Source organism: Rhagoletis pomonella, unplaced genomic scaffold (assembly GCF_013731165.1).
Source record: "Rhagoletis pomonella isolate Grant_MI unplaced genomic scaffold, Rhpom_1.0 Rhpom_scaffold_00011, whole genome shotgun sequence".
Taxonomy (NCBI): Eukaryota; Metazoa; Arthropoda; class Insecta; order Diptera; family Tephritidae; genus Rhagoletis; species Rhagoletis pomonella.
The window spans coordinates 23,456,563-23,467,666 of NW_023458565.1; the positions used below are offsets into that span (position 1 = coordinate 23,456,563).

The following is an 11,104-nucleotide window of genomic DNA, read 5'->3' on the forward strand; positions in this document are numbered from 1 at the left end:
CATTGGCTAATGTTGCCAGCGAAGTGAAGCTTACAAAATTGAGACTACTTACCTCGTAAACCCTTTTTTTGTCTTAGCATTTAGCATTTGAAAAGTATTTCTCAAATAACGTACGCAAAACTCATTTAATGTACTTTGTTGGTATATTTACCCATGATAAAAACATTTAAAAAATATTCTTGTCATGGGTATACCTATTTTCTTAAACTCAACAATATTTTTCCACCAGACTTACTTCCAAAGTTCGAAATGCTACAGGTTCTGAACTCATACTTTCCTTTTCCGTTTCTTTCAGCCACTTCCTGTAGGGAATGCTTCGCTACGACTGCGTGTGTATGTGTGTATGTTTTTATGTGCCTTCTCGATTATTTACTATGTATGTACATATATGTATGTAAATAGTTTGCATACATACATGTGTGTACAGGCATTAATAAGGCTTACAGACACCGCATAGCATTTAAACTTTTCATCATTGCGTTACAGCTTTGGTAGAACTTTTCATGATCTTATCCACGCTCTTTTGCGGCCTTCACAAAGTTTTTGACGCGTGGATAAGAAGTTTTGCATTTATCTAAGACTGGAAGGAAGCATGTTAAATTGTGTGAAGTTTAGCAACACATGTGGTGCCGCTACCTAAATACCAATCAATCTATTTAACAAAGGAATAAGTTTTAAATTACGATATGAGGCAAGCAAATGACATTTTCTGTTGAAAACTTAATGCTGGAAAATAAACACTGGACGAAAAGGTTTTGGAAACTAGAAAACTGGGTATAATTATTCGATTACGTAAAAACTGGACAGAAATCTTTTACACTCAGAAAAAAGTCAGTCAAATATATTCCTCTCAACACATGATTTGGTAACTATAAACAAATAATGTAACTATAACCAAATCATGTGTTGATAAAAACATATTTAGTTGACGTAACTAAACTCTTTTCTCAGTGTACGTTTCAAAAAGAATAATGGAGAATAAAGTTTGGCTTCTCAAAAACTGCACATATATTTTTAATTCATTAAAAACTGTATATACATATGTATATATAAAAAAAGATGTGGTACAAAGCGAATGTAGTGGAAAAAACTACAACATATGAACAAAAAAGTGGACATATGAATGTTATTTTTTTAATGGAGGCAAAAATTTAAGCTAAGTTTTTTAATGCCCAAATCCGTATGGGCATTTTTTAAGACCATAACATTATGCCCATTTTTTCCGTTTAATGTAAATTTTGGCGATATCTTGATGAAGGTTTTAAAGTGAAATCTTATCCCAAGTGCGGTCATGAAATAAACTCTGGAGTTTTAAATAAATTTTGCAAATTTTTATTTGATAAGCTCGAGGCCCAGAAAAAAAAAAAAGCACAGGTTTTAGTTTGATAATGTTTAATGTCGATATTTCGACCTCAATCTGAGGACATCTTCAGGAACCCTTAACTGTGCCCGGTCGACTCAAACAATTAAGACTGGGCACAATTAAGAGCTCCTGAAGATAATTTCAGACTGAGGTCGAAATATCGACATTAAAAATTAATAAACTAAAACCTGTGTTTGATGTTTTTTCTGTACCTCGATCTTATCAAATAAAAATTACAAAAGTTTACAATTTAAAGGCCGATAAATAAAAACAAAAATGTTTCAAAGAAATTTCTATATATTTTTGATTAAATTGTTATTAAAATAATATTTGAAAATACGTTGTATAAAGCAAAAGCTAAAAGCTTTGGTATTTTTTTAAATGGCAACCTTATGTAAAAATATTTTTCTATAAAATGATTTTTCAACAGATCTGCCCAGGAGGAAATATTATAATGTATTAGACATTTAAGTTTTTAATTTATTTATATTGCTATTCTCTATACATGACAACCCACATTTACATGCATAAAGCAGATATATTTACAAATTGCTTTCGGTGGAATTTTGAATATTTGAAAACACTTACATACATATATTATTTAAAGCAATTTGCTTTTAACAATTTTAGAAATTTTTTTAGATTGCAACCCCGTAAAATTATGATTGTTTTCTTTAACAGTTTTCCTTGTAAATCTTGGTGGCCGTGTCTTGCTTCTAAAAATTTTAGAATTTTTTTGTAGTTGGCAACCCCGTTAAAAATCATTTATTTGCCTAATAGTTTGCATTTCGATTTCCCTATTCATAAAAACTTTACAATTTTATTAGGTGGCAACCTCATTAAATTTATTATTTTTGTTTAACAGTTTTTCCTGCAATTCTTGGTAGCAGTATGTTGCTTTTAAAGACTTTATATTTTTTCTAGGTGGCAACCACATTAAAAATATTTTTTTGTTTAACAGTTTTGCTAAAAAATTTTGGTGACCGTAAACATTGTAATCTTTAATAAAACTTAAGTTTTTTAATTTGCAATGCATTTTGATATCCGTGGCAACCTTATTCATAAAAATTTTCGAGTGAAATATTTTTACAAATTCTTTTTTTTTAAGCTGTTTACCTTGAAAATTCTTACATAAATCACTTTTTTATCAGAGCCTAATTGCTTTATCCGTAGAAGTTGGTAACTCTATTCAAGGCTATGAATCCAAAATTATTTGAAAATTTTTCATTTAATAAAAATATTGTCATATTTCTTTCATATCGTTGGCTTAGTTCGCAAACGTGCTAAGTCCAATTTTTTTTATTTTTCAGGAGGGACAAAAAACCGTCTAACTTTTTTTGTTGTCAATATTTTTCTAATCTGTAAATGCAGTTTTATTCCTTAGTTCGTCTTGTTTTAGTGCCAATAATCGGCCAATTTGAAAATAAAACTGTTGGAGACTTATAGGCTCTTTTAGGACTTACCACATTTTCTAATTAAGATTTTATTCTTTTAATGTGGACTTAGCACATTTTTTATCAACCTTTTTTCCATTATTTTTTTATTGTTAAAATATTTAATTGTTTACTTTAAATGTATTTTATTGTTTTAAAATGAATTATAACCTAATACAGTTTTATTTCATTGCTATTAACAAAAATAACTATTTTAAGTCGTAAATTTATGTACCATTTATAAAAGAAAATAATTAAAAGCAAGTAAAGAGGTAAAGTTTGGGCGAAACCGAACTTTATCTACCCGGCGCAGGTATCAAATACTGTCGTAAGCAGGGGCTTTTTCCCGATTTCAAACGTTTTCGATAATATCCTGAGTTAAACTCAATGAAATAATTGAACCACGTTTAGTAGAAATCGCTAAAGTGGCTACCGAAATACACCTTGTAGTCATAAATTGAGCGGTGTCACGCAGTCTTATTTATTGTTAAGAGATTAAGAGATCTGAAATTTACCGTTAGATTTACGCGAAGCGAATGCAATTTTGGTCCGATTTGAATAATTTTCAACGAATTGCTTTTCCGTACCAGGTTTATTAAGTGCACAGAGTTTGGTAGTAATTAATAAATCGGTTACCGAGTTACAAATTTGTGGTCATAAGTGGGCGGCGCCATGCCCATTATCCAAAAATGTATCATAATCTAATTTTCTGCTGAGTGGTTATCGCGATCATCGATTTTAAGTGAATTAGATTTTCAACAGATTTCTTAGCTAGACCCTAAATAAGGCTCGTACCGAGTTTGGTGAATGGGCTACTGAATGCAGCATTTCATAATAGGTGGGCGGGGTCACGCCCATTTTCCAAAAATTGAACAATAATATTTTTTACAAAAATTCTACTTCACATACTAATTTTGAACAATTTGCATCCAATATTTACTGAAATATCGTAGTTTTTGCATCTTTAGAAAATACCTTTATATCGGAAATGGGCGTGGTTACATTCAGATTCGCCCATTTTTAATACCAACTTACCTTGGATAAAGGGCAACCTACATACCAAATTTCGTTGAGATATCTCGAGTTATCTTGTACACGGACAGACGTGTATATATATTTTTTTGATTTTTTTGGACTTAGCACATTTGCGTACCAATGCATAACAACAAGTAAAAACGACATTACGGTAATTTTCTTTTTTGGTAATGATGTATTTTCAGTTATGCTATCTTTCTGCATCAAAATCTCAATTTACATAAAAAGTGGACTTAGCACGTTTGCGAACTAAGCCAACGATATATTGTTTTAGATAATTTTAAGTTATTATATTTTCAAATATATGGTAAATATTAGCAAAAAATATGCCAGCTTACGTTTTATCATTTTCAATATGTAGATAATTTTTAAACAAAGTGCATCGCTCAATCACTCACTACACGCATACATGTACATACATATATGTATGTATTACCCTCTTTATTTCCCAATGGTGTCGACAGCCACTCTCCACCACCAAAAAAAGAAACGAGCTGCTATAATTAACATCCACCACCAACACCAATAAATTGAGTTTCAACAAATGTTAATTGAAAACTGTTAAATGTTTGTTGTTTTTCCACTTTCGATTTCCCAAGAAAAAGTTTTACTTCAATACCTACATACTACTACTCGCATAAACAAAACATTGAATGTTCGAAATGTTTGTTCAGCAGCAATGAGAGTATATCACCCAAAGCATGTAAACTTTTGCGAAAACTTTTGTAAGTTCCAACCGCAAAGCAACTCTGCGTCTTGCAATGCACCAAATACTTACTCGAAAGCAGCATAAGTAAATGAAGAAGTCAGTTCGGTTGAAAGGCTCTTAATTGAATCAAAGGGAAATTGGTCAAGTCTGGATTAAGAGTTAACTTTTTACGAATGTTTTTTCGTTTTCTGGTGCCTGCGAGTGTGTATTTACTCGTGAGTTTAAGTATTTATTTGTATGTTTGCGGTAATTTTGTTAACGAAAATTGGTCAATAGCATCACTTTTTGAGTTGGGGTAAACTTTACGCTGCAGGCGTAAAGCACTTTTTCTCCCCTTTTCGGCATCACAGTATAAGCTTCATAAATAAAACACGAAGGGAATTAGTTGATAAAGAAGTTGCGATCAAGTAAGTTTTAAAGCATTTAGATATTTAAGAAGATATTAGTTTTGGACGCATGCGTCATATTTATATTTAAATACAGCTCTGAAGTTAGGTTTTAAGTTGTTTAACTTCTGGGGAGCGGATATGCATACATATGCAAAGCCAACTTCACAGCACATATTTTTGCAAAAGTTGTTCTATTTTGAAAAAAAAAAAGATCTCAAAATAAATTAAAACTAAAGTTAAAAGAAATCAAAACTGGAGAATGTGCCATGCACTAATATTTACCTATTCGATTTTGTTGTCCTATTTAGTGAAGTATCTAATCGTTGTAAAAGTATTTGAGAGGACGAAAACTTTAATCTCTCCGATAGCAAGAAAATCGTTATCAATTAATGAATATAATGTTTTCCATCTGTCACACAAACCTGGGAATTCGATACTCTAACTTGAAAATGGGCGCTGGAAATAGCTTTGTGATAATCCGTTTCATGGCAAAAGTATACTCAAAGATTTGTCTTTGCCTGCTGAGCGTTTACACTAGAAAAAACTACCTTACAAGCAAATCAAAAAAGGGGTTCGCCATACACCTCTGAGCCTGAAGCATTTTTGCGCCTTTCGTTGCTGGTTGGTTAGTTGCAGTACTTCCTAGTCGCTGTCTAGGGCACAATTAGCCATTTTGGACCCATTTTGATTAAATTTCTCGCGGGGTATATTTTGTCTATGCACATTCTATGAATATACCGATTTCGCTAATGGTAACTCCTGATGGGCCGGTTAGTTGTGTTACCAGGTGTTTGCCTATTATTTTATGTCTAGTATTCGAAAGGCCTGGACATTCACAAAGGAAATGCTGAACACTTTACTTCAAATTGGTAGCTGCGGCAAATCCTATTATAGGGTAGTCCTGTTTTTGCCGCATGTTCGCCTATGGGTCAGTGCCCCGTAATGGTTGCTATCATTCTCAACAGGCCAGTCAGGCCATAGTTTTCTCGATAACTTACGAGCCGGTATATCTGACCATCTGCATCTAGCCAGTTCAAGGAAATACGAGGTAATCTCTCTCTGAACTATTGCAAAGGGACAACCCAGTTTCACCGCTTCGGCTTCACCCAAACCAGCACCTGCTGCTCGGAACTTGCTTTACTCTTGCCTCCGACTCTATTGCTGAGGATTTTACAGGCTTCTAGTATGCTTAGAACTTTCGTTTGGGAGATGCTTGTATCCTTTCCCAACCATAGAGACAGAGCCACAACGAGTTTCGCGGAGTAGACTCTCGCTTCCACATCGCAATCCATCTTGGATGTGTCCGTATGTAGAGAGATAGCCTCTCGGTGGGTCATTCGGTCTCTTCTCCAGGCTCTTCTATATGGGAATAACACTTGCACGTTACAGCTGATGTCCGAAGTGTCTAGTCCCGCAAAGTCTGACCGCCAATTTCATAGCCACTTCTTTCAGGTGAACACCAATATGGATTAGAATGAGGATAGCATTTAGCGCTTCTGTCGGGCAGAATCTTAGTGCGCCTGATACTCCTGCGCTTGCTGCCTTTTGTATGCTTCTTAGTTTGCTGACATTATAGTTTTGCTGAGTCCGGGACACCAGACCAGAGCGCCTGATATTAGGATTGGTTGGTGTCTGCTAAAGATTCTCTTGCAAATATAGTATGCCATCTAAGCCTCCTGCCTACGAAATTCTACATTGATTTACCAATCAAGTTTGCTATCCAGCACGACACCAAGATACTTTTCGCTTGAGGATAATGAGACTAACTTGCCGTCTAGCGAAGGCAGTTTGAATTGTGGTATTTTGTTGCTGTTTGTAAATAGGATAAGATCTGTCTTGGCTGGGTTCACATTTAGGCCGCTTATCGCCATTCGTAGTGCGCTTTGGGCTTCAAAATGTATAAATAAGGAGTGCCGAATGTATACGTAAGTACCTTTAATCAGCTACCAAAATTTTATTTCAACTCAATTATAAATCTAAAGTGAGCGCCAAGATTGCCATACTTTGTTCAGGGATCCTTTTGCCAGCAGTAAGTATAGCGTCTTCTTTCAAACACAAATTTTTCTTTAAATTTTCTTATCAACCAGCCGGTATTAAATTTGTATATTAACCGTAATGCAAACATGATACTATTTATACGTAAGTATAAAGCAAATTTAAAATAGCGTTTCAAAAGCAAATTACACACCAGGGGTGGAATTTAAAAATTTCAAAATATGCCTAATGGTCTTCAAAAATAGTGCCGAAAAGAAGATGAAAGTGCCACAAAATTACATTTATTTTAAGGCGTTCTAAGAGCAATATATATATATTTAGAAATAATATTTTTAAAATACACTGAAGTAATATCTCTATACATATTAATACGCAAACGAAATCCCATACAAATATATTCCTCCCTACTGCTCCTTTGTTTCTCAACCGATTTGAACGATTCTCCTTTTGTCCGAAATGTGTTTCAAACGGTTTTCCGGTAGGTGTCGTAGGAGTCGAGTTATTATTAATATCAAGAGAAATACATCTGCAAAAAATGGACCCCATAGGTGGCTCTGTATAAGCCTATGAATGCCTGCTATAGTTTCAAAAACTATGAATTTTAAAATTATTTAACAAAATGTATATCCACCAAACAATATAAGTGATCTAGACGATCAAAAGGTGCTGATGGACCTAAAAAACTTTCCAGGCAAAATGAAAAAGTGTGTGAAAAAAGTGAAGCGGTCGAATTTCCACAACGGGGCGATACTAGTAATAATTATTAATTAACTAAATCATTACAGTAAATCACTTTATGAAGGATTTCTTAGACTATACATAAATTCATAGCAAAATTACACAGAATTCCAATTGCGGTGAGAAAATACACCGAAATATAGCTATTTTGACATTTTTACACACATATCTATGTACGTATCTATATGTGAAATAATGGCAGTGAGACCAGTTTCGCCTAATCTTTTCATTGATTATATTTTGCTTGTTTTTACATAAAAGTCTGGCTTATATTTTAATAAACACAATTTATGTGCACAATTCGGCGTTTTCAAACTTTGTACAAAAATTTTAAAAATTCAGCTGGTTGTCGCAACAACAAGCTTTGAATGCAGAATTTTTAGGGAGATTCAAAGTTTTAGATTTTATGCATTTCTTCCCATATAAAGCGCGTTGGAAAATTTTTTAAATGGATGAAAATGTATGACACCGTCAGAAAAAAATCAAAAATGGTCGGGATATTGCAGAAACTTTCACTTTTATTTAATGGACTATAAAACTGCAACTAGAATTTTTCTAAAAATTCTGAATTAAAAGCTTGATGTTGCGAAAACTTACTTTTCGTGCTGCGTATTCACAATAGAATTCAACGATTTGTAAATATTTCTCACGACCCTTATTTTAATTTTTTAGAGCTTTTCATTTTAAATTTTTTTTTTTTTTTTAATCTATAATGTGGAACGTGATTTTTTGTTGTATATTGGCATTTTATGCTAAATTTCTATATTTTATGATTGTGCCAAAACAGGATGAATTGTGCAAAAAGTGGTTCTGAGAACGAAAGGGCCAAAAATGGCAATATTGTGCCTACTTTTCCATCACTGTTACACACCCCAGTAAATAAAATATACAAAATAAAAATATAAAAAAAATTCTTAAGCCCCTAGACGCACCTATAAATTAACAACCTGCGCATTGGCATATTCTTTAAATTCAACAGCCTTATGCCACTCTCCGCAGGCTGCACACAAATTTCATTTCATTGGGAAAAATTCTTATAACCAGTGACTACCGGTAGACGAGCGTAGATGTAGACAAAAACAAAATTGGAAATAACAAGCTAAATAAGTATCCACTCACCGTTTGTGCTCTCGCTACTACTGATGGGCGACAGCTCTGCGTTAACGCTGCTATGCTGCGTATCTTTTGTAACACGATGCAGCGCGTGCAGGGCAAGTGGAGAGGCCGCCAACGATAATAATAGGCTGATATCCGCAGGCTGAGCACTAACATCATTAACATTTTCATTACTCAGCTTGGCACTGGCAATGGCTGCAACAGCAGTTACGCTGAAATGGGCAGCGGCTTCGTTAGCTGCTGACGACGATGTGGCTGTTGCGATGGGTTGTTGCGTATACGCCACGTTGCCATTGGCAGTGCTGCTGGCCGCACTTTTGTGTTGATAATCTTTTGTAATTATTGGCATAGGCGGCGAGTGCACGTCATGCGTGCCTAATGATGACGACATTGACGAGGATGCTTGTTGTGATGTGGATATTGCTGGCAATGCACCATGTGCGCAAGCTGCTAATTCTGACGAAGGTCCTATGCCTACCACAACCACTGGCATTGAGGACATTGCTGCTGTTTGTGTGTAGCGTTGCGTTATATGCAAAGTTGGTTTGTGATATTGTTGGCGGCTTTGTTGTTGTTGGTGTTGCAGGTGTATATCAAGTTGTTGTTGTTGTTGTTGTTTACTATCTTGTTGCACTCGTTCCGCATTCATGCCCTTAGTTTCACACTGCTGCATGCCACTAAATGGCCAACCCATTATGCTGAACACCAACAATATTTGTAAAGTCTCAGATAGGAGCGTGTCTAGGACATTCGCGTTGCGTCGCAATGTAAAACGCATTTTTTGGGCTTATTAGCGTACATTTAAGAGGTGGTGATGACATAGAATTTTATTAAGGTTTCTCTAATGGCAAGCATTTTTTTTGTTGCTCTTCTATTTGTGTGGGGCTATTAGGTAGAATTTTTGGGTGTATGGGTTTTTTGTCTCCTATTGCGCACGCTGGTAAATAACTTCATTATTTCGCGCTTACATTTTTAAAAGTATGCTGTTAATCTGCAAAGTATAAAAATATTATTGTCATTAAGCTATATACATATTTATGTAAAGGTATTTAGGAATATCTTTCAATCTTCGAAGTCTAAGCTAAGTTTTTGCAGTGCAGAAAAAGCTCACATTTAGACATTTACTTAACTTTTTGTGCTGAAAATTTTTAATTAACAGCCAACTGAGAATCAGCCCTCCACTGTCTCTCGGAAAAGAGTTTAGAGCGTATCAGGCGTGGCAAGATTTCCAACTTTTGCACGCAATTCACTGTCAAATTGAGAAAGAGAAAAATTTTTCCCTACGTGAACAGCCAGAAAGACTTTTCTGTCACTTTTCGGAAATCAGTTTCAGCAATTAAAGTTACAAGTTTTTAAATGATTTTCAAATTTATTATAATATTAAATAAAAACAAGAACAATAAAAAAACAACCGGCAAAGCGGCTCAAGGTTGCATTTTAGTACTGAGCAGGATTGCGAGAAATTCATTCGCTGTGTGAACAGCCAACAGGCGTTTTCAGAAATTTTGACTGCTGATCTAACTGCTTTCTAAAATTTTTCAATTTTACAGCCTTTTTGAAATATATTGAATTGCCAAGGCTGGCAGGCTCTTTACTAAGTCAACTCTTTAGTAGTTTATTTCAGATTAATTCAAGGTACCACAACTGTTATGCTTTTTTACTTCGTTCAACCCTCCTAAAAATATTTTCGAAATAAAGAGTTTTTAAGTCCTTTCGTTTGACGACCACATTGTTGCGATTTTTTATTTAAATTATTACTAAATAGATTTTAAGTTATTTAACAGGTTACAAACCCTCTAAAAGTACTTTTGAAATAAATCGTTTTTGAGCCACTGTAGTTTGACATCTGTATTGTTGAAATTATTTATTTAGTTTAGTAATTTATTAATTTCAAGCTTTGAAAAAGGTGGCAGGTGTCTTCAAAAAATATCCTAAATATATGTTAATACGGACATTTAATTAAATTACCATAATTTTGAACACTTTTGCGCGTGTTTCTTTTTCTGAATGTTCGTGTAAACTACCACCCTCAAAATGCGAATGATCATACGCCGAGGAAAAAAATGTTTTCAGGAAAACCTAGTTTAGTGACGGAAGAAAATATGTACATTTACCATGATAACTTGAGGAAAATATTTTCATAGTAGCCGTAAAAGTACACAATTTTATAATTCGCTAAGGAAAGCAGCGAGGCGTCCTCATGTTTATGTACATTTAAAAAATAAAATATTACTACACAATGGCTTCAATTTCACAATAATCCTACGCCCAGTTGATCGTTTAATAATGCCATATTGTGGTTAAACATTTGCTAATAGTGGTGGAA

At 34.2% G+C, this 11,104-nt stretch overlaps 1 protein-coding gene across 1 annotated transcript in view; it reads right to left on the reverse strand.

Moving 5' to 3' along the window:
• Positions 1 to 9,760, reverse strand: part of LOC118746862 (GATA zinc finger domain-containing protein 7-like) — a 308,819-nt gene extending 299,059 nt beyond the window's left edge. Inside the window, exon 1 of the mRNA XM_036480823.1 lies at positions 8,782 to 9,760. Coding sequence (XP_036336716.1) covers positions 8,782 to 9,556 — 775 coding nt within the window. The 5' untranslated portion in view covers positions 9,557 to 9,760. The remainder of the gene's footprint in view (positions 1 to 8,781) is intronic.
• Positions 9,761 to 11,104: the final 1,344 nt, after the last annotated feature.